General features: G+C 39.3%; 1 protein-coding gene across 5 annotated transcripts in view; it reads right to left on the reverse strand.

Annotated features, from left to right (window-relative positions):
* Positions 1–24563, reverse strand: part of PHACTR2 (phosphatase and actin regulator 2) — a 120166-nt gene that overhangs the window by 52689 nt on the left and 42914 nt on the right. For 4 of the 5 annotated variants that reach the window (XM_044247428.1, XM_044247447.1, XM_044247437.1 and 1 more), the window contains exons 3-4: positions 5151–5231; positions 10–168 (exon numbers count right to left, since the gene is read on the reverse strand). In XM_044247428.1, coding sequence (XP_044103363.1) covers positions 10–168; positions 5151–5231 — 240 coding nt within the window. The remainder of the gene's footprint in view (positions 1–9; positions 169–5150; positions 5232–24563) is intronic. The other variant, XM_044247463.1, reaches the window with a different exon arrangement.

Consider the following 24563-nt stretch of genomic DNA (forward strand, 5'->3'; position numbering starts at 1 on the left):
TGATTTTACCTTTCTTATCTTCTGCCTTTTCCTCCAGAGGTGGCGCCTTTTCAGCTACAGAGCCATTACCTTCTTCAGATTTTACTATATTTTCCTCCCGGGTAGATTCCTCTCCGATGGGTATCATGTGCCCGTTTGAATTTTCAAAGTTAACTGTTACATCTCCATCTAAAATGGGGAAAGAAACACCTAGATGTCTAACTTGATGGCTTTCTTAAAACCCCATGTTCCAGCTACTAGGACTGTAGGGTTTGGGTTCATGTTTCAGACCCTGGGAACCAAATACATCCTACACCATTTCACCATGTTTTACTTAATAATTCATTACAATGAAAGAGCTAGAAAATCCTTAGTCTTGGGGAAAAGCAGCAATGGATGGGATATCCCCACGCCCTTTTGGGACAGTAGGGATTATTATCCTAATTATACAATATCCCTGGGCAACGGAACCCTTTTCTCTTCTTGTACTTAGGCTTTGTTGAAGTCAGTACTTAGGAGTTTCTCTGTCATTCACAAACGGAATGGTAAAAGGAGAAATCTGAAAAATGGAATAAACATTTTAACAAGCAGTGAAAACACAAGGTGCATATAAACACACAAATAGCATGAAATGTAATTTGACATACAAATGCTTAGAAGGAGGATATGAAAATTTACAACCATCTCTGTCTCACATGATTGCATCTGTCATATGGTAACTGTACACAGGAATATAACTGCCACTCTGTATTCAGGGAAAGATGGTAGCGAGAATAATTTTATTTTCATTTTCTTGTTGATGGACATATTAAAATGTACTCAGGCAATTGTTACATATAATAGACCAAAAGCCATTAATGTGGCCTAATCATAATCTGGAAACATTAGCGGAAAAAATGTGGGGGAAAAAGTAATTACAGAGGAACTTTTAAAAAATCACAAGTGAAAATAAAATTTCTAGTATGTTACCTAAATCAGAAATAACTAAATTTAATCCCTGAACTTTCATAATTTTTAGAAGTTTCTAAAGTGAATGAGATTTTACATAAACTCTTAATTCAGTGATGTTTGAAAAGAGCAACCCTAAATCGTATCTGGAACATTTTAAGAGGCTTTGCTACCTCTGTAAAAAAAAAAAAAAGAAATAATAATAATAAATAATAATAACGAGTTGAAGTTTTGACTTTGCAAAATTCAAGAAATGCATGATCAGACTGTTTTTATGCAGTCTTTGATTAATCTTATTTTGGCAATTATTATAAATAAAAAAGAGGACATCTCTCAAATTTCCATTAAATATGATTGAACTGCTTGGGCTCAACATGAAATCCCTTGGCCTTGTCCATAAAAACAGGCATAACATTTTAATAAGAAAAATATGTATCATGGAATTTTGTCATGCTCAAAATGAAAAATGTACTGCTGAGCCATACAACTTCCAAGTACCTACAATCTGATTCCTTTATAAAAATAAAATAGATGATAATTGAGGGCAATGCCATTATAAATCTTAACTATTTCAATAAAACTAAGGTAATACTTTTTAATGAGTATAGGTCAAACCAAAGGGAAACCAAAAGATTCTTAATTCTTATTATTAGATCCCAAGGAATTCGCTGTTAAAAACAAGGGATGGGAGACACAATGCAGTGTCCAGATATTAGACATGGGAAAACTGAAAGCTAATGGAAGAATGGAAAATTCCAAATAAAACAGAAAACCACTTCTTTATATATATATTAAAAAAGGAAAAAAAAAACCTCAATTTTTAGGCAACCCAAATACAAATTTATCTCTGGTTACCCGGTCTTTAGTTGATAACAAAAACACACTGAAGTCATGTGAACATGACTTACTACATTATATTAATTATATTTTAACCCTTGTTATGCTAAAATTCTTCAGTAGGTTAAATAACTTATTTTAAAATCTAGAACAAAAAAGCTAGAGAGAAAATTAAATAGTCATGGTACAATAAGAAACTGGATTTTCACATAATAGAGTCAATAATGTAGAAAGATACTTACTTACTTTGAGGTCTGAAATAAAGCTAGTCCCTATGAAAATAATGGTAGAAAAAGGAGACCAATACGTGATAAATACAAATTGAAGAATAAAACAGAGAACTGAAGTTATTAATAATTAATTGGTGTGTGCATTGAAAAAGTTTTCTCATTTTGTGCATAATGGTAGAGTCAAAACAAGCTGAGTCCTTGATATAGTTTATGTATGTAAGTAAAATGCCACACACCTGCCAGCAAAGGAGAGTAGGGGGAGATGCGGAGGTTCTAAGGAACAGGAGCCCTCGAGTGCAAAGGAAAAAGCTCAGGCAAAGTGGTAGGCTTCAGAGATAAAGCACACACAGACATCAGTGGTGAAACAAGGAGAAGGAAAGTGTTTGGGGGCCTCCCCTCTTTCTGGTCAAATGCGTGTAGCTGGATACAGTTAACCAAAAAAAAAAAAAAGAGAGAGAGAGAGAGATGAGGAGAAAGTTGTGTGTGACCACACAGTGAGTGACTCATTAGAAGGTTAAAACATACACCGTGGGAGAGAGAGAAAGGAGGCTACATGGCAGGCAGGAACATCTCCATGCCCTCCGTTTGGAAAAAGATGGAAGGAAAGAATCAGAAAATAAGGAATGAACATGGACTAGACCTGGGAATTCTCAAGAGAGAAGACTAATTGTTGAATGTTTAGATGGAAGTTAGAGGTGAGTGTAAAAAAGATCATCTAAAAGGAATATTAATAAAAGCTGGGAGTGAGGGTATGGGGCGGGATGGGATGAGGTCAAACCCAGGGTAGCTGGAGGGATGGAAAAAGTTGATCTGGCTCCCGAATAAAGGATATAATTGACAATAACTGTCAAGAGCAAAGGGAAGGTCAGGAAGATCAAGGCAAAGAATGCACCTTTGCTGGCAGAAGACAGGAGGTTGTCACCAAACACAGCAGCTTCTAGTCTCTGGCTAGAGCTGAAAACAGACCGAAATTCTCAAGATAATTGTTTTTGGAGAAATGACAGAAAACTTTTCTCCAGCCCCTGGCTGAAAAGGGGAAAGACTGTATTTACAATAGGCATCACCAGGAACTTTCAAGCATTAGGTCATTTCTGTAGTTCCATAAAGGGACCATGAAAAAGACAGAAAGTAAAATTCAGTAATTTAGGACTTCCCTAAACATTAAATCTGTTACATTATGTTTAGGTGAAAAATTGTTTTGTTTTTATGTTTTAAAACTTTTAATGTTCAGTCTGCAGAAGTTACCAAAAGGTCAACTAGAGTCAGAATTCTGGGAAGTAAGCATCAGAGACTGTAACCCATCAAGTAAATAGTTTAACAGATTAGGCAGAACAAGAACCAATCAATACTAAGCATTTCTTTAAGTTGCCCACTGTCACTTGTTTTTAGAAAACAAGTTTTCTAGCTATAATTTTTAATTAGGTAAAAAAGGGGTTTTTAAATCTCTTTCATACTCATTAACAATCTCAACAATAAATTTTCACATTTTTCCTTTCTTTAAACAATTTCCAAATAAATGATACCAAACAATTGCACTGGCCCACCTAGGAGGTGACTGCTTGGAAAGGTGATTGCTCAGTGGATCTGTAATTTCTCTCCTGCCTCCAGAGAGATTAGGGGGGAGACTAATTTTGATGCTGCAAGCCCATCCTCCACGAACAAAAAGTTAGGGGTGTGCATCTTTTTTTTTTTTTAATCTTTAAAATTCCCAGACAGGAAATAAATAGTTTCATGGTAATAGAAAATTAAAGAAGACATAACGTTCATTCATAAAACAGAATGAGAAAAATATAATAGGCCAGTGATTGAAATAAAATGCCTAAATTGTGAGGACTCAAGAAAAATGGCATTATTCAGTCTAGATTTCCCTATATTAGAAGCAGCAGTAAAATAGTAAAGCATTTCCAACCCTCACTCTACAATTATTGAGATGTTGGAAAAAGTGTGTCATTTGGATTTATAAATAGTGAATTCCAAAAGGTGTTCTTTGCAAAGAACATTTACCAGGAAAAGAATTCTGTGATTTTAATTCTAAATTAATAGCACCATGTTTGTTCCCTTAAAAGTACAGTAATACTACTTTATCCCAGTAAATGTCCAGGGGGTGGGGCAAGGGAAGGCATGAGGTAAATCAACAATTTTGCAACGAAAATTTCCTTTAGTTTTAAGAGTAGGGAGAGCAATGAAAATTATTTGGTATCACTTATTTGGAGACGTAACCAATCTTGGTGTCTTCTTCTGAGGTTCTATCTTTGGTTTCTATGTAAGCCTTTTCTTTTTTTTTTTTTTAAAGATTTTATTTATTTTATTTGACAAAGAGATCACAGGTAGGCAGAGAGGCAGGCAGAGACAGAGGGGGAAGCAGGCTCCCTGCTGAGCAGAGGGGCCCATGCAGGGCTCGATCCCAGGACACCGAGATCATGACCTAAGCCAAAGGCAGCGGCTTAATCCACTGAGTCACCCAGGTGCCCTGTAAGCCTTTTCTTTTTGAGCAAGATTCCCTCTTGGGAGGATAGGGGAAAAGGGACAGGGAAAACAAAATGCTTAGAAATAATAATTGTTAGTGAAAAGGTGAAAGGCATTTAGATACAAAGAAATGAAAAGAGAACAATACTAAGAAAATTACTTGAGAGAACGCATAAAGCATATTAATTTAATTTGTCCATTTGTGCCTTATTGATTATACATTTGATTGTATAATATTGACTACCAAAAACAAAAGATATTACTACTTTTTTCTCCTTTTTCTTTTCCTGGTAGGCTTATGACACCAAAAGGCAAGAGTCAAGCAACAACACTGCATTTACTCAAACAACTGAGTTAACTTGTATGAAAGAAGGAAGCTTCAGAACAGAAGAGGAGTCATATAAGCATTTGTATCTTATCTGTATCTTCAGCCCATACCTTTGTAGAGCTTTAGGGTTAGAGGCAGATAGTGAAGGACTTCCCAAAAAGGTCACTGAATTACTTTTCTAGAAAATCTTAGATTCTCTGTAACCCACAAAGGCATTCTGAATTAAAGCAAGATTTTCAGAGTGCTGTATTCACTGCTTTATCTCCCAAAGACCATGATCATCTTAAATTCCAAAAGAAAATGAAAGAAAGACCAAAGAATAAAGGATCAAGTTATTTTAAATGTATGATTAATTTCCTCACCTTGATCAGGCAACTCCTTAAGAACGCCCCTTCTTATCAGCTCCTCTCTACTTTGTCTTGTGGATATCTTCCTTTCTAATACTTTTAAAAAGAATAAGCATAAGTAAGAATCAAGTCATTGCTTAAAATAATTATGAAAAACATTTCAAATAGAACTGAGCACATGTATTCCGTTCACCCGAGGGCTCAATCCCCAGTTTTTTGAGTTGTCTAGCAAAACTCATGGTTGGAGTCAACCAAACTCAGACAAGAGCAAAGGACGGCAGCCAGTGCTCTGAAACACAGCCTCTGCGCCTGATCCTTCCAAGGATGATGTTTGGCGAAGAAACCAGACACATTATTTCATATCAGCTATAGAGCAGGAAGGTTACTTCTCACTTTGAAATTTTCCTTTTTTTAGGCATTCTAAAACCCAGGCCTCAATGAATACGCAATGTATACAAAGGATACATATGCTTACATTAAAACCAAACAGACAGACAAATGTTCAATAGGTATTCAGGTAACTCATCTGAATCCCAGAGAAAAGGGACTATTTTCCAGTGTTTTCTCTCTTACACCATCTATCACAGAAGTCCAACACATCAGCTCTCTGTAACTCTTTTCCTTGCCATACGCGAAAGGTCTAGCATGTTCTGGTATATCCCCCAACAGATCCCAAGGCAGCAGGACAGAATGAATTCATGCTTTCACGGGCGTGTAGAGAGATGGGACTCTCAACAATGCCTCTTCCTTCTTCTGGAAGAATTTAAATTCCTGCTACAAGTTCAGAATGGTGCTGAGGAGCTTAGGGTGGGACTTTGATAGCATCCACCTCATATATATATGTCATATTAGTTTCCTGAGTCCTGCATGTCTAACTCTACCCCCACTTTGAGGGGCCAAGGTGGTGTGTAAAATTAGTATCATCTACTAATCCTCTAAGCCAACAAGGTCCGAAGGGTGTTCTGGAAACTTCTCTTCCCTCTAGATGACCTGTTGGAAAAAGCACTTTGACACAGCAGAAAGGGGCCACAGAAAGGGCCTAGGCCTCTTTAGGGAGAAGGAAAGGCACATTGGTGGAGACTCGGTAGACATAGCAGGACTAGATTCTGATTCTCCCCACAATTCCCATTTCTGGCCTCAGAATTTGCAAATTCTAGAGCCACATGTACAATCATTTCAAGATCTAAACTAAACCCCATTATCCCACGCCCTGCCCCAGCACATACAGACAGTGCTTATAATAACACTAACAACCTGTTTTTGGGGGTGCTCCAGGCGGTCTGAAGCAAGGACATTTCGAAGAGAGAGAGGGTTAAAAAAGGGTGTGCCTTGGGGTGAGAGCTTTGTATGAAGAACCTGAAAGTCTTCAGTAAAGGCATGAATCCCAGAGTCCCAAAGCTTAGTCTTTTTTGAAGAAATTGAAATATTTTTTTTCCTTTTCTGACAACTAGTAATTGTATATTCCCCCTTTTATCTTGGTTGCCAGAAAGGTCAGAGTAACATTTGATATTAACATAGGTTTCATATGGCAATTCATGGATGATATCTGTTTCCTCCTTTTTAGAGACCTGACTTCATTTGTATTTAATTTCTAGCATATGTGCTCTTTGTTCTCGGTTTTGCCCAACACATTTTATGGATAGAATAGAATGGAGAGGCACCTGGGTGGCTCAGTGGGTTAAAGCCTCTGCCTTTGGCCCAGGTCATGATCCCAGGGTCCTGGGATCAAGCCCCGCATCAGGCTCTCTGCTCAGCAGGGAGCCTGCTTCCAACCTCTCTCTGCCTGTCTCTGCCTACTTGTGATCTCTGTCACATAAAATCTTTAAACAAACAAACAAAAGAATAGAATGGAAACAAACAAGAAAATGAATAAATGAATGAGTGGATGAACAATGGTCAAAAGAATGAAAATTAATACTTTCTTGGTTCAAACGGACACATACACAGAACCTTCCCCTCTTCCTTTAATTGCCACCCACCCCCCACTCTGCCCTCCTTCCAGAAGCAAGCAGACACAGCTCCCTTAAACACTGGTTTCAACGAACAAAGTTAACTGGGTGTGGGGGGCCAGCCGGAGCTGTTCTTTTAGGTAAAAAGAGAGCTGTTACTTAAAGACAGCTTCTATTTGTCCAAGCTTTTGTCCAAGAGAAGAGAACTCCTGTCAGCACAGGGAGCCAAACAACACCCCCAACGACACCATTGGGGGTTGCGAACGCTGTGCTGGAGGCTCAGAAAGACACTGACCACTGCATTCAGTGGTCGCTGAAGGACACCTCACCCAGCTCCAACAGTGTGCGACCTTCTCTCATTAATCAAGGCCATTCTGTGACCTCTGCTTTGGGCGTCACTCTTGCACCCAAAAAACTGTCTGAGAGCCTAGAACAAATCTCGTTTTCGTGTCTGCCTTTCCAATACAGATCCTAGAGAGGGGATGCTTCAGTTTTAGCTTTAAGCTTTCTGTTGCTTTAAATCTAACTTAATCCCAGTTAAAAAATCCCTCCCCTTTCTTCCTTGTAAATTCTGGAGCTCTGAAGCAGCAGCCTGGCTTCCTGCCAGGAATCAAAACCCACAGTTCTGTTCTTTGCTCTACCTCTTATAAACAGGTTCTGATAGGAAAATGCGCCGGCGATTTGTTTGGTCTTTGGCTGAGCAGGTCTTTAACACATAATGCAGATAACTGTGTCCCGGGCCAATGAGAACAAACTGCAGGCGACTGAGAATGGAAAGTATGTTGCCGGGGCACCAAGTTCCAACCACCATTCTCCCAGAAGAACAAGTATCACACTCTTCATCTTTTAAAATATTTGCCTCATGTTTACATAGTGTCTGTATGTTTGCAGAGCACATTCACTGGACACTTTTTCATAGGCTTGGAAGTGTTCTGTGCTGGAATGATTGGAGAGGTCATTTTCGTCCAACAGGGCTGCACAAACAGGAGTCATTTCAGGAACATTCCCAAGAAGGGCTCACTTGCTTGAAAACATTCAGAGGCAGGATGGCCTCCTCTAGACATCTGTCACCTTTATTCCTAGGAATGTATTCCTCCTAAGGAGTCAGAACCACACTCTCTGTGACTTGGGCAGTTAAATCAAGCCCATGGTCCCTATAGCTCTAGAGTAAAAAAGTCCTTTGCGATGCGGAAACAGCGTGAGTTAGCTCTGTGCTCACTGAGAGCAAAGTGGGTCATTAAAGCCTCCTAGAATCTGATGTCGAGTATCCAACCAGCTGCTCTTTGACCCTGAAGTTCACACTAATCAGTGCAGCAACAGCAATAATGTTGGGGGGCTCCCCCTCACAATTACTGCTGGGAAAGAGACTTAGCGAGGCACAGATCACTGGACACAGTAGCCAGGTGTCGCCATGGGCAGTACTATTCCCAGGTGAGTAAACAGCTCATGGTAGCTGACTTTCAACCCAAGCTAAAAAAGCATGTATAGTTTTTACACGAAGATCAAGCAAACCCGTTGATTTGTTTTGCTCCCTGGACTGGGGGCGTTAAATTTCCGACAGTTCACTTACAATTATAACAGCATACATTTTTCTGAGAAGTGAGGGATGCCCTGTGCCCCCATTTTCCTGCCTTCATGCTTATACTCTTGGCTTTTCAAATATTTGGAAAGGACCGATCTTTCAAAAGCATCCAATGGCTATCCATCTTGCTTTGAATACTATTTCTACTCTTTGGCATGGTCTCCGTAATGCCCCCCAGAGGCTGCCCCCACACGATGCCCCTTCCCCCCCGTGGATCCTTCCCTCACAGCTCCCTCCTGGCTCTCTCTGCTCCAGCCTGGCCAGCTCTGCTGCTTGTCACCTGACATAAGGAGCAAGCCCCCATGTGGTGGCCTCTGTCCTTACCAGGATGGGCTCTCCCCAGATCCCCACACGGCTCAGTCCACCACTTCCTTCAACTCTCTGCTCAAAGGTCACCTTGTTAGAAATCCCTTCCTCACACCCACGTAGAATGGCATGTTCCTCTTTTCGTCTTTATCCATCTTATCCTGCAAAATACATCATCCCCTCCCGAAACGGGAACTGGTTCTTAAGTATGGTGTCAAAGAGAACCAAAATTCTTGTTTCATTTACTACTGTTTTCCCAACAGTGCCTTGCAGGTTGTTAGAAAATATATGTGTGTTGACTACATAAATGGATAAAAGAAAATGGGCTGATGACGCTAACAGTCTTGTTTTCTGCCCCTTCTCCACCTCCGGCCTAGGAGAAAGCAAGCAAGGCCTGTGGCAAAACTCAATGAACAGGAGTCTTCTGTTTTCTGCCTCCTCTACTTGGCCGGGCCTGCCAAAGGGAAAATCCTGAGCTCTCCATCCTATGGCTCATCTGAAAAAGTCTCTGTGCTCTGAAGAAGGAAGGTTACAGTGTGTAGAGGACAAACAGCAGCCAACTAACAGGGTGTAGCACACGACTCGGCTCATCATAAATTTTCAATGATTTATGATGTCCTTCTGGGCGTGGAGCCCGCATTCAGGAGAGGAGGTTGGGGCATATGCCACAGCTCCTTGTCCTGGATGCCCGGCCAGGATTTTATAGTACTCTGGAAGTATCAGTAAGAGTAAATCTTGCAGTCAACAAGCCACTTGTGTTTTCTTTTGGTGGGGAAAGAGAGTCCTAATTCTCAATTCTAACACTGTTTAATGATGTAACAAAACAGAAGAGCAATTAGACTATGATATAAGCACACCGTGTTATCTTCTTGGTTCTGAGGACTGAATGGCCTTACTGTACAACTGTGACAGGAACAGAGAACTGCTTGTCTTGTGTTGCAAGTGTTCTATAAGAGCCCGGCGTTGCTTTACCTCTCCTCAATAGCAGTTACAGAAAACAGCAGGGCAAAAAAAAGGGCTCCTTTTTAAAAGACCCTTCATGAAAGCGTAGCAAAGTCCTTTAAAGAAACCACTGCCAAAATGCCACCCAAGGGGACACTTGGAAAAACTTCCCAAACAACTCGAGAACATAAGGCATTGAAATAAAGCCAAAGTGCCCCACTAAAAATACTCAGGGGTCTGGCCATTTTCATTTCGATCCGTGTCTCTCCCCTACTTAAAAATCCGACACACTACGGAAAAAGCCCAACCCCTCTCGGAGCCATGGCCAGGCTTCACAACTGGTTCCAGTGGACCATTCTCCCCCTCACTCTTGTTCCTCCTTTTCCACAAGCTCAGTGTTGAAGCCCAACCTTACTCTTACTTCTCACCATTTCCTAAACACTTCCTGTACCTCCTCAGCTCTGTTCCTGCGGTGTTTCTCTCTCCCTTTCTCCTAGAATCATACCTTTGCCATCTCCCCCTCTCTGGTGAAATCCTCCTCTTATCCAAAGACCACTTCCGACAGCGCCCCCTGCAGGACGATGTCACCATACAGGCTGGCTAGATTCAATGATAGCAGTGTTCTAAGGCACTTTAAGGTACTTTTCTGTGCCTCAGCTTTTTTATCTACAAAATGGGAGAACTGATATCTGAGTGACTCAGTCAGTTAAGCATCTGCCTTCAGCTCAGATCATGATCCCAGGGTCCTGGGATCGAGTTTCACATGGGTTCCTTGCTCAGTGGGGAGCCTGCTTCTCCCTCTGCCTCCGCCTGCCACTCCCCCTCTTGTGCTCTCTCTTTCTGACAAATAAATAACATCTTTAAAATACGAGAATGACTGACTGCTACTTTTTCTGGTTCTTTTGGAGATCAAATGTGTTACAAAGCTAAAGTGCTTAGACCAGTATAGCTAAAATCTAGAAAGCGCTGAATATATGTTAGTTATTACTATTATTTCTAGTTATAGCCATTCTTTTTCATTGCTACATGTGTACATTAATTGAATATTCACATGACTCAAAGCCCTATGAGAGATGTTTTGTTTGTCATTTTATCCCCATGTTTCCCGAAATAATATATTACATTAAGTATTTGGTTTTGTTTTTTGAGGGGAGGGAGGGAAAGCATGTCTAGCACTCTTTTCTAATCTTCTCTACTTTTTCTAGAAACAGCCCTCCTGATAGTTTTGAGGCACTACCTTCCTCCTCATTCACAGTCCATGCCACAAGCGTGAAGCTAACCTCACCCTCAGGCCCAAGGCCCCCAGGCTTATCCAGTCAGAGCCTGGTATCTTCCCAGCCTTGGTGACTGGTTCAGAGACGGTCTGTGCCCAAGCTGCACCAATGACAACCAGTCCAAGAATTTCTAGAACAACAGGAAAAGAAGGCTTTCTCTTTCTTCTGTATCTGTTAAAACTAGCTTCATATGAGCCTAGAGCTGCAAGTAGTCATTTTGCCTCCATAAAAGGAAAGTCTAACTTGAAAGAAAAAAAAAGCCAATACTGAGGAACACAGGCTCAAAGAAGAAGACAGATTCTTAATCTTAGCTTTGAAGCACCTAGATCCCGCCAAACCTAAAAGCTGTTTGGCCCTGGGCTTTTCACTTACATGAACCAATAAATTCCCCATTTACTTTAGTCTATTACTATTCATCAGCAGCAAAGAGCTTTTACTTTTGAAGAGTCAAAAAAGCTGTTACACAGATGTTTCTTTAAAGTAAATTTTCTTTTAGAAGAGGCCAAAGGTTCTCTAGATTTTCAGGGCAGAAATATGAAAGAACTACACAGGACTTCTTTATCCCCCAAGAGTTTGAAACTTGACCAGACTTTAAAAAAGAGGAAGATGGTGAGATCTACATCCCCTCCCCTTCTTGGGAAATTCAGTGTCACAACTTCCTTCAGAAACCTGATAGTAATCATCCATTTATTTGATGCTTAGGTCGCATTTTAATATTTATTTTCTTATCATGCTTCCCAGTATTCCTGAAAGACAGGCTAAGCAATTCATTTTAGTTCCCTAGAACAGATAAGGATATCGAGACTCTCAGAGGTGAAACACATTTTCCAATTCCATATGCAGAATCTGGTTGAACCCAAATGTGTCCAGACAAAGCCTACTGCTTGCATTCTCCAGACTGAGTTGATAATTACAAAGATTTCAACTTTCCCACAAGTATAATGCTTTCCAATTTCCCTTCAAGACATGAGGTAGAAAAACTTTTTTTTTTGAAAGATTTTATTTATTTATGTGACAGAGAGAGACACAGAAAGAGAGGAAACATAAGCAGGGGGAGTGGGAGAGGGAGAACCAGGCTTCCCGCCAAGCAGGGAGCCGGATGTGGGGCACGATCCCAGGATCCTGGGATCATGACCTGAGCTGAAGGCAGACGCTTAACAACTGAGCAACCTAGGCGCCCCTAGAAAAACTTTCTGAAGTTGATTTTAAATGAGCAAATTTTAGATGGTAGTTCTCATAGTTCAAATTATAAAAGGATACAGTAAAAACTCTCACTTCCACCCCATCTCCCACCTATTCAAATTGAACCCCACTTGTACTCCATATGCAAATAACCACTTTTATTAGTGCCCCCTGTACCCGTCCAAACTTTCTTAGGCAAATCCAAATATTCATTTTAATTATTCTCTTTTTTATACCCAAGGTACACTGTTTTACAAATTGTTCAGCAAGAGTGCCTGGGTGGCTCAGGTTAGGTATTTGCCTTCTGCTAAGGTCTCGATTCCAGGGTCCTGGGATCGGGCCCCTGTGGGGCTCCCTGCTCAGTGGAGAGCCTGCTTCTCCCTCTCTCCCCCCACTCCCCCTACTCGTGCTCTCTGGTTCTCTCTCTCGCTCGCTCTTGCTCTATCTCAAATAAATAAATAAAACTTTAAAACAAACAAAACTAATTGTTCAGCACAATGCTTTTTCATTGAACACTATCTGTAGTATATTAAAATTTTCAGGTTAGGGGGTGACAGACGAAAGCCAGGTCAGGGAGAGAAGAGGGGATGATCTTTGCCTTGTGCAAACATCAACAGCTAAAGTCACTACTGTTTCCTGAGAGGGCAAGCTGGGAACAGCCATGGCAAGTCAACTCAAGGGACTCGGGGATTTTGTTCCCAAGGGATAAGGTTTAGGACTAGAACAATGAGTAAGTCCCCGATCCCACATGGGCCAGGAAGTACAAGTAATCTCAGGAGAGTAATCAGAGGCCAGGATCTGTGAGCTACGTGAAACACTGCTTGTCTTTTCTTCCAGTGTGACTCTCAAAACACATGACAAACACAAATGTTCGAGACAGGTGCTTTTGCATGCATCCTGTGTGTTTCCATTTCTTGTTTCTTCATGTTAAAAGATAGTAAACCCCAAACAGGGTGAGACCACAAAAGGAACAGAAGTTTGAAATAAAGAAAATGAGAACCATCCTTAGAACAATTAATTCTAACTTTACAGTAAGAACAAGCTAGAGACTTTATATAAAAATGAATCTCTGTTCTACATGATGAAGAGGTTTTGCAAACTAGGAGGTTATTAACAATACCCATTAGAGAAGTTCTTAGAGAGCCTGAACTCCTAATTCTGAGGCCCTTCTCCTTGATCTGCTTCAAGATGGTCTTACACATTTCAGGGACTCAGCAGCATAGACTGAGATGAGATCCTATCTCATTTTATCGCTGGTCAGACAGCCAAATGGCAGGCAAGAGTTGCTGGGAAAGAGACCTTAGTGATACTAAACTACCCTAAATTAAGACATTCTCACTTATCTAAACATCAAATATAACTGTGCAGGATTAAAGGCATCTGAAATTATTCATACTTTAGGCCAAAATTTTTTGAAGTCATTAACGTGTAATCTTTAAAAGCCTATTTTTATTTAGTGAATCTAGAAATATGTCATAAAACATCACAACTCAAACCAATAGGTGTGAGTAACCCACCAGAGTTAGTAAGAAGATTGAGTAAGCATCTCTGCAAATTCATATTTACTTATTTCATATACATACCTCATCACAGTTGGGGTTTTTTTTTGTTTTTGTTTTTGTTTTTTTAAGATTTCATTTATTTATTTGACACAGAGATAGAACAAGTAGGCAGAGCGGCAGGCAGAGGGGGGAGGGCACCACTGAGCAGGGAGCCCAGTTCGGGGCTTGATCCCAGGACCCTGAGATCATGACCCAAGCTGAAGGCAGAGGCTTTAACCCACTGAGCCACTGAGGCACCCAGATTAGTTTTCTTAAACAAACTATGTGTCCACTGATAGACGAATAGATGAATGTGGTGTATGTATAGGCACATACACACAAATGGAATATTAGCCAGCCATAAAAAAGGATTCAATCTCGCCATTTATAACAACATGGACAGACCTGGGGGGTATGATGCTAAGTGAAATAAGTCAGGCAGCGAAAAACAAATACCATATGATTTCACTTATGTGCAGAATCTAAAAAACAAAACAAACAAAAGAACAAACAAACAAAGCAGAAACAGACCCATAAACAGAAAGAACAAATTGGTGGTTACCAGACAGATAAGGGTAGGAGGATGGGCTACGTGGTGAAAGGAAGTGGAAGATACAGCTTCCAGTTATGGAATGAATAAGTCACCATTCATGGTATTGTAACAGCACCGTACCATGACAGACAGTAGCTGTGGTGTGCACATATAACATAGAGATTTGTCAAATCTCTATGTTGTACACCTGCAACTAATGTAATACTGCATGGCAATTATACTTCAATTAAAAAAAAACACAAGAAGAAAAAATATTCTTGGAAAGCTGGTATTAACTTTCTTGGATTAATTTTTTTTAAAGTTTTATTATGCATTTTAAACATTCTTCCTCCTCTACCCACCATCTTGCCTATCTAATAGAATGTATGGTATTTGTAAAGAACAGTATTCTTTGGCAAAACTGGTCCAAACCCAGACTAAATCAGGAGGTATAAATGATACCTGGTTAGTGTTTGACCCTGCAGTGAGAGAACCAAGGGTGATTTTACTAATGTTTTCATTTTCTAACACAAAACACCGAAAAATAACAAGGGCTTAGCAAAATGTACCTTTTTATTGTAATTAAAAGTAGAACATTTAACATTTCACAGCAATGTTAAGTTTCCACTGGAACATAATGCTACCTTTCAGGAGTCTCCCTATCTACTCTCTGTTTCCAAATTTCTGATTATTAAGGTGGAAAGAGGGTCTCATCATTCTTGAAAAAGCTAAAAAACAGAAAATGGATCAGGATGTATATATTCTGCCCTTTTAAAAATACATCTTGAGCTCAAATCCAGACATTGCAATTTATTTATTTTTTAAGTTTTCTAAAAAGATTTTATTTATTTGACAGAGAGTGAAAGAGAGAGCCGGAGAACACAAGTGGGGAAACAGCAGAGGGAATAGGAGAAGCAGGCAGGGAGCCTGATGTGGGGCTCGATCCCAGGACCCTGGGATCATGACCTGAGCCCAAGGCAGAAGCTTAACTGACTGAGCCACCCAGGAGCCCCTCCACCACAATTTTTAAAATAAATTAAATTGTAAGACATGTTTAGACTACATTAATGCTAAGAGCCATTTATTGAAGATAAAAAATAGATGAGAAGGTATTTTCAAAGAATTTTAACCACAGTGATGTTTACTATGTTTACTAAGTGTTCTCCAGGATCTCATCTTCTCTCCAGCCTGCTTTTTATTCTCTTAGATTTCTCCCATAGCCTCTCCTGCCTGCCTTTTAATAGGTACTAAGTAAACACTTAGACTTTGGACTAAAGAAAACCTCAAGAGCATCTGTTTCAAAACCTGGAGAGTCTGGGTTTGGAAAAGTAGGTGAAGAAAACTTAGCACAAAAATGTTATAAGCCTCAATGAGCAAACTCTTTTCCCTTGACATAGAGAAGTAAGAATTAAGACTGCAATTTATAGTCCAAGTGGGAAACAAATCAGGAAAATACAGAAGCCAAAAAAAAGTCACTTTCCAGGGCTTAGCCCTTAGTGATAAAGACCGGATTCGTATCACAGGATGAAAAAAATCAAAACAAAACCACAAAGGGAAATAATATGCAAAGGAAATAAAATAATGGACTTTCCTGACTCGGTTTTCTGACCCAGGCCAGAAAGAGTTCTGTAGCACCTTTAAAAAGTATTTCACAAGTGGCACTACTCCAAAGGAAAATGAAATTAGGAAATTATCCACCCAAATCAAGTTTATAAACAATCAGATCATCTCTTAAAGCAATACAAGCGATGTCCCTTGGCAGTGTAAGACTTTTTTTATCAAGAGGTCAGTGGGAACATCATTTCTCTCCTCCACATCTTCCCCAGAAATTAAATGTAGCAAAGAGAAAAAAAAAAGAAAGGCAAGCTAACAAATCTATATTCCATTCTAGTGGGTGTGATTCCTTAAAATAATGTCATTTACAATCAGAAACCAGTAATGTCCATGGCTCACTTGAGAAGGTTTGCACAGAATGCTCAGTGAAAATGCCTTGCTTATCTGAGCTCACTTGCCCCAGCAAAGCCTACCTCCCCCTGGGAGAGGCTGAAAGCCTGAGATCTTAGTCTGCTTTACGGCTCAACAAATTTGACCCCAAAGCTCAGCTTGGATTAAACAAACAATATCGCATTTTCTAGAATGGACAGGAGGCAAGGGAATATCCTCTACTCCATTTAGAAATAAGATTTTTCTGGTTTCTATGTATCTAAGGAAGGTGGGTCCTAATGGTTTGCCCATTCACTGTGCAGCTGGCTAATTTAAACCCATGATGGAAGGTTTTCCTATTTATGAAACCACTAATTTCTATTATGAAAAGTATACAAAAAGTTAGCACTTACATTACTCTTTCCCATAAAGTGGGTGTGATCCCTAGAATAGATCTAAAATGAATAATAAATGCTCCATAAATAAAAAGGTGGGGCCTTAATGATTCTTTCCATCTATATGTGGGAAGAGCGAAACAAAAAAATTCATTCTACTGGGAGAAAAAGAAGAGGAATATTTAGTCTCCTTCATTTTTTATGCAGAGAGAGGAAATTTGGTTTAATGCCATTACATGTCTTTAGGAAAACAGAATACAAGAATTTCAGAAAAACTATGTATGATAAAATTACTGTATGTTCTCTCATCCACAGAATTTTTAGCAATTATTTGGTTAATTAGGTTCACTTATAAAACATGGGTACAAAAACGACTGAACTAAAACACAACCCACTCTCCTTTTCATGTCAATGATGCCCTCCCATCGACCTTTTAAAGGCTATTGCCATACAGAACAGACAGTAACAGTTACTTAAGTTCATTATCCATTCATGAGGGAATGGGTCCCCAGCTTGTCCATTAAATTTGGTAAAATATTAATTTTGTCTATTTTGGCTTCTCAATTCTTTTAAGATTTTATTTATTTATTTGAGAGAGAGAGAGAGAAAATGAGAGAGACAGAGCATGAGAAGGGGGAGGGTTAGCGGGAGAAGCAAACCCCGTGCCGAGCAGGGAGCCCAACGTGGGACTCGATTCCAGGACTCCAGGATCATGACCTGAGCCAAGGCAGTCGCTCAACCAACTGAGTCACTCAGGTGCCCATTGGCTTCTTAATTCTTTAAGGCCCTTAAGTAGCTCTCAATGATATGAACACGAAGAAAGAATTGAAAACTGGTATAATTGCCCCCCCCCCGCGTAAATTCTGGCACTTTCCAGATCACATTCACTTGCAAACACCACGTATATGGACTAGAGTAAGGCATATCAAGACCCCCTCATTAATTAATTCATTCAATAAACATTTACTAAATGCTTTAGCACAAGCCAGACACTATTCCGGTTGCTCTTGGATTTTATCTAAAAAGAAAACAGAAATCTCAATGCTCATGGAATTTATAATCTAGTGGGAAGCGGGACCAGCTAATAAACAACACAAATAACTTATAAATGTTATAAGATATGACGTGGGAGTGCCTGGGTGGCACAGTCAGTTAAGCATCCAACTCTTGGTTTTAGCTCCACTCATGATCTCAGGGTCTTGAGATAGAGCCCTGCCTCAGGCTCTACGCTGAGCTCAGAGTTTGCCTCTCTCTCCCTCCGCTCCTCCCCACCACTTTCTCTCAAATAAATAAATAAATCTTAAAAAAAAAAAAAGAAAGAAAAAGAAAAAAGAAGGAAAGATGTGCTGTTGAAAGAACAAGGCAGGGCAGAAAAAGATAACCAAGAGCGCCAGGGGACCCACTTCACTACACCCACTAGGAAAGCAACAATAAAACAGACAGATAATAACAAATACTGTCCAGCCTGTGGAGAAATTAGAACCCTCGTACACTGCTGGTGGGAATGTAAAATGGTGCGGCTGCTTTGGAAAACAGTCTTGGCAGTTCCTCAAAGTGTTAAACACTGAATTACCATATGACTCAGTAATTCCATTTCTAGATGTATAACCAAGAGAAATTAAAATGTGTCTGCACAAAGACTTGTACACAAATGTTCATAGCATTATTCACAATAGCCAAACCAGAACCAACCCAAATACATGTCCATCAACGGATGAGGGATGGATAAATAAAATGCGATATATTCATAAACTGGAACATTATATGACCATGAAAAGAAATTAAATATTGATTCATGTTACAATATGGATGAACTTTAAAAACATCATGCTAAGTAAAAGAAGCCAGTCAAAAATGCAAATGGCCACATGTTTCTTGTATGACTCCATTTACGGGAAACATGAAGAACAGGCCCACCTATCAAGACAGAAAACAGAGGTCAGGGGAAGGGAATACTGACAGCCTGAGGGGGTTTCTTTTTAGGGTGATGAAAATGTTTAAAATTAATTATGGTGCTAGTGGCATAGTTTGTAAATATTACTAAAAACCACCGAACTGCACATGTAAAATGGGTGAATTGTATGGCATATGAATTATATCTCCAAAAAAGCTGTTAAAGAATGAATTCTGGGGGAACGGAGAGCTTCAGCATAGAGAGAGAAGGCAGACCTCATTGAGAAGCTAGCATTTAAACACGGACTTCCTTGAAGGAGATGAAGTTGCTGGTTAACCATAAAGAAACCTGGAGGAAGAGCCCTCTTTCAAAGCACTGGAGGTCCTAACAAAACTCATCCAAGATAGGAGACAGCCTTGATGATCCTGTACCTCTTAAACTGAATTTGCTGTTTAAGATCGTTTTTAAAAAAATTCTTTAGATTCAGATTGTTTCAGTGGCAAATTCTATCAAACATCTAAAGAAATAACACCAATTCTACACAATCTTTCCAAAAATAGAATGAACTCAATTTATGAGGTCAGCACAACATCCTGACATCAAAAACCAAAAATAGTACAAGAAAAGTAAACTACAGATGAATATCACAAATCCTCCACAAAATATTATCAAGTAAAATCCAGCAACATAGGAAAGAATAATATACCACAACTCAATGATATTTACCCCAGGGATGCAAAACTGATTCAATATTCAAAAATCTATCAATGTAATCTATCATATTAAGTGGTCGCAGAGAAGAAAGACCATATGGTCATATCAACTGATGCAGAAAGAGCATCTGAGATTTTCAACATTTGTTCATAATAAATACTCCCAGAGAATCAGGAATAAAAGGGAACCTGCTCAACTTGATAAAGTACATCTGCAAAAAAACCTTCAGCTAACACCATACTTGATGAAAGCTTCCCCCTAAGAATGGGAAAAAGACAAGGATGTCCCATTCACCACCCCTACTTATCATTATACTGGAAGTCCTAGCTAAGCAAGAAAAGATTCAGAAGACATACATATTGAAAGGCAGAAATGAAACTATGCCTAATCACAGATGACAGAATCATCTACACAGAAAATCCTTAGGAATCTTCACTAGAGCTAATAATTAGGTTTAGCAAGGTATTGTATTTCTGTAAACCAGTACTGAATAATTGGAAATGGAATTTTTAAAAATATATATATTTATAATAATTTTTAAAAACACAGAAAAGGAAAGAAATACTTAGGTATAAACCTAATACTGTTTTCCAAACACTTCAAAATGCTAATGCAAGAAATAAAAGAGCTAATTAAATAGAGAGACATACCAGTTCACATACTGGGAAAGTCAACATAGTGAAGTTATCAATTCTACACAAATTGAATATAGATTTAATGTAATTCCAATGAAAATCCCAGCAGGAAATTTTTGAGAATATAGGCAATATGATGCCAAAATTTGTGTGACAAGACAAAGAAACTAGTTAAAATAATTTTTAAGAGGAAGAATTAAGTTGGAAATATTACAGTACCTAATTTTCAGACTTACAATAATAATCAAGACAGAATGATATTGGTGAAGGAATAGACACACAGATTAGGAGAACAGAATAGTGAGTCCAGAAATAAACCTACACAAATGTGAGTCTTAATTTTTGACAAAGACCATGTGGCCAATTAACTTTTGGCAAAGACACAAAGGCAATTCAATGGAGAAAGGATAGTCTTTTCAACAAATGCTCTTGAAAATTCTTACAAATGATATATAAAACATGATCCTGAAAGAAAGAAGCAATAAACTGTATTTCATCAAAATTAAGACTTTTGCTCTGTAACAGACACTGTTAAAGAATAAAAAAACAAGCTACAGTGTGGTAGAAAATATCTTTAGTAACATATCTGATGTCTCAAAACTCAACATTAAGAAGATAAAATTGGCCAGAAGACTTGAACAAATATTTATCAAAGAGAAGTATATGGAAGAAAAATATGGTTATTCATTTTCAAAATGATACAAAGATGATTAAATGAAGAAAGGACAGTCTTTGCAACAAATGATGTTAAAATAACTGGGCATTTATATGTAAAAACAAACCTGGACCTAAACCTTATACCTTACATAAAAATTAACCCATAAATGATTATAGATCTAAAGGTAAAATATAAAACTATAAAACTTTTAGCAGAAAACACAGAAGAAATTCTTTATGATCTGAAGTTAGATGAACAGACACAACACAAAAAATATGACCTATAAAGAATAACTGATAAGCTGACCTTTATCAAAATTATGAATTTTTGTTTTACAAAAGAGATTAAGACAATAAAAAAACAAACTACAGATGGTGAGAAAATATTTGCAATCATATATCCAACAAAGAACTTATATCCAGAATATGTAAGTTCTGGATATATATATCCAGAATATATAAAGAACCCTCAAAATTTAATAGTAAGAAAACAAAGAACTCAATTACCAAACAGGCAAAAGACCTGAACAGGACATTCACCAAAGAGGATACACAGATGGCAGCAATGTACATGAAAAATAGCTGAACATCATGAGTCATTAGAGAAATGCAGTTAAAACTTGGATAAAATACTACTACATACCTACTAGAATGGCTAAAATAATAAAGATAGCACAACTGTGCTCACGGCAGCATTATTCACAATAACCAAGAGGTGGAAGGAACACAAAAGTCCATTGACAGATGAATGGGTAAACAAAATGTGGCATATACATACAATAAAATACTGTACAATCATACAAAGAAAGGAAATGCTGACACATGCTTCAACATGAATGAAGCTTGAGGATATTTTATGCTGAGTGAAATAAACCAGTCCTAATAGGATAACTACTGTATGATCCCGTTTATGTGACATATACTAAAGCAGTCACCTTCATACACATAGGAAGTAGAATGGTGATTACCAGGAGGTGGGGAGCGGGTAGTGGGGAGTTGTTCAATAGGTACAGAGTCTCGGTCTATAAGATGAAAAAGTTCTGGAGATCTGCTCTATTACACTGTAAATAAGCTTTACATCTTTACACTGTAAATAAACTTTAAACTTGACATTTAAAAATGGTTTAGACAGTACACTTTATAGCAGGTCTTTTGACCACAATAAAAAAATAATAATGACAATACCAAGTGCTGGCAAGGATATGGACCAATTGGAACCTTTACATTGCTGGTAAGGAATACGAAACTCTGGAAAATAGTCTGTGGCAGTTTTTATAAAGTTAAACATGCATTTAGTGTATGACTCAAAAATCTCACTCCTACATATTTTCCCTAGAGAAATGAAAACTTTTGTTCACACAAAGGCCTTTATGTGAATATTTATAGCAGCTCTATTCATAATCACCCCAAACCGGAAACAATCTATGTCCTTCAACAGGTGAATGGATAAATGAACAGGTTACATGCACAGCACGGAATACTACCCAACAACAGAAACGAGAGACTCGTACATGCAATATCCCAGATGACTCTCAAAGGTGAAATGGCAAGTGAAGAAAGCCAGTCTCAAAACATTTTATACTTAGTGATTTCCATTTCTATGATGTCCTTGAAACAACAAAATGATAGTCAAGAGCAGAGCAGTGGCTGCCAGAAGTTAGGAGCTGGGGGAGGTGTTGGAGGGCAGGGAGGGTATGACTATAAAAGGATGGCGCGGGAGGACTGGGCAAGGATGGATCTGGGATGTATCCTGATAATGGTGATAGTTACATAAAACATACATGTATTAAAATTCACAGAACTACACACACACAGACACACACGCACACACACACTCTCTCTCTTTCTCTCTCCTCAAAGTAAAAAATACTAGGGTGGTGAATGACCAAGAAATGACCTCTTTTGGGACAGTCATGATCACAAAGGTAGTAATAGTGAACCAGTTAGTGGTTCCTTTGTATATCTGCCTCCAACCTTAGCCAAACACAACTCCTACTTCTAAGAAAATCTCAGGCGTCCAGCATCAGGGTTGTCAGGAAAGGCAGCTATATTTTTCCATGGACTATATAGGCTCATTGACCCATGGTCAAAAAGAGAGGGAAGGCAGAGAAAAGTTTTGGAAAAATCAAAAACTTATTTGTGTTTTCTGAAAGGGCCAAGGTTTGATATAGCAAGCACAGACCAGTGTTCACTGAAATGCTTCATTCGTAGGTCCCCACTTTGCTGGGGGACGTTTACAGGAAATGTTTCCAAGGGGCTACCAAAAACAGTCACAGGTAACCTGGAGGCTATGAGGTCTGGACCATGCAAAAACCATTCCAGTAATCTCTCAGGGGTGACCTCTGCTTTTCTTCCTCAGAGAGGAGCCACCAATAGGGGAGCTATAAACAGAAACCAGTTTTCCCCCTCAATGTGAAGGTAAAAGGAGTCAGGGAACATCTCTCTTTGCTCTGATCTGGAAAAGGTACTAGATAACTAGATGGAACGGAAAAAATGGTAGTTAAGGAAGGCACAAAGAGAAATGTTTTGGAGAAAGAAAAGAGGAATCAAAACTGTAGTTAAGAGGTTGACAGGAGAAAAATGGGGAACCCAGAGATGGAAAGGCTGATGTGCAGTATGGATCTGGAGCTGGGTAGCAGGAAAGAGACAGCTGAGAAGAATGGTACACCAGAGACACTGAGGGTTCACAAGCCTCGAAACTTCCCTCTTTGTTAACTACTGTATCCTCGGAGCACAGGAGAGTGTGCAGGCTCACGGGAGGAGGCCAGTGAGTGTATGCTGTGTGAATGAATGAACAAGGTAGGCTGAGCAGAGCCCGCAGGAAGAGTCACACGGTGGTCACCCAGGAGCTTTGACTGATGTGCAAGCTCAGGATGACACCTTACGCAGACCAGGGTGACTCCTCAGAAGGAACGCTGTCCTCTCATAGTGAGTTATTCAGGATGTGAGGGAGGCCATGCCTAGACTCCTCAAACCCCTACTCTACTGACTTAAAAACAGGAATAATTGTCTTCCCCAGAAACAATCGGACATAGCCCATCTAGTCAGAAGTTCTAAGGAGGAAACAGAAAGGTGTGGATGGCCAGAGGTTGTTTTTTAATCTGGCTGAAATCATGACACACAAAGACTGGACAACCCAAGTGAGTAGCTGTTGGAACTGATGGTGTCAAATCAAGGTCTGGTTTCCTAGACCAGAACATCTATACAGTAATACCCATTCCATGGAAAAAGGAGTGAAATGCCAGGTGGAGACTGGATTGGCCTAGTGAAGAGAACCTTAAAGCTGAATTAGAGAGGGAAGAAAACACTCAGATAATGATCTAAAATCAGGTCCCATGGAAGACAGTCTCTAGGACAGAAGACACAGCAGCAGAGATTTCTGGTGCTTTAAGAGAAAACAGCATCCCAGAAATGTGGGCACAATATGAAGGGGTGCAGAGGCCAGTCTCCTCCACAAAGGAGATCTGAGGTCTCAACCAAGAAAATAACTCTTTGAGATATGTTGGGACAGGATTCCTGATAACCTGAAAGAGACAGATCTGGTCCAAGGGGAAGGTCTAATGTCAGAAGGGAGCTCACCCAGCTGGACCCTGTCAGGGAAACACACACGACCGAGGATGACTTATGTTGGAGAATATATAGAAGTGGGTACACAGAAAGGACATACACCACATTGTTAGAAGGGGTAAAATGGATCACCCAGCTTGGAGGATTCGGCTGGTGATATATTATTCCTACTGACAAATTCTTATCATTTTAATAACAAGATATAGTCCTATTGTGGATGCAATTCTAAATATAAAATATATATATTTATATATACATATAAATATTTTAAAAAGTGTAACCATAAGAATTTGGGGGGAAGTCACAGTGTTACCTTGGTATTAAAATGGCCAAGG

Source organism: Neovison vison, chromosome 1 (assembly GCF_020171115.1).
Source record: "Neovison vison isolate M4711 chromosome 1, ASM_NN_V1, whole genome shotgun sequence".
NCBI lineage: Eukaryota > Metazoa > Chordata > Mammalia > Carnivora > Mustelidae > Neogale > Neogale vison.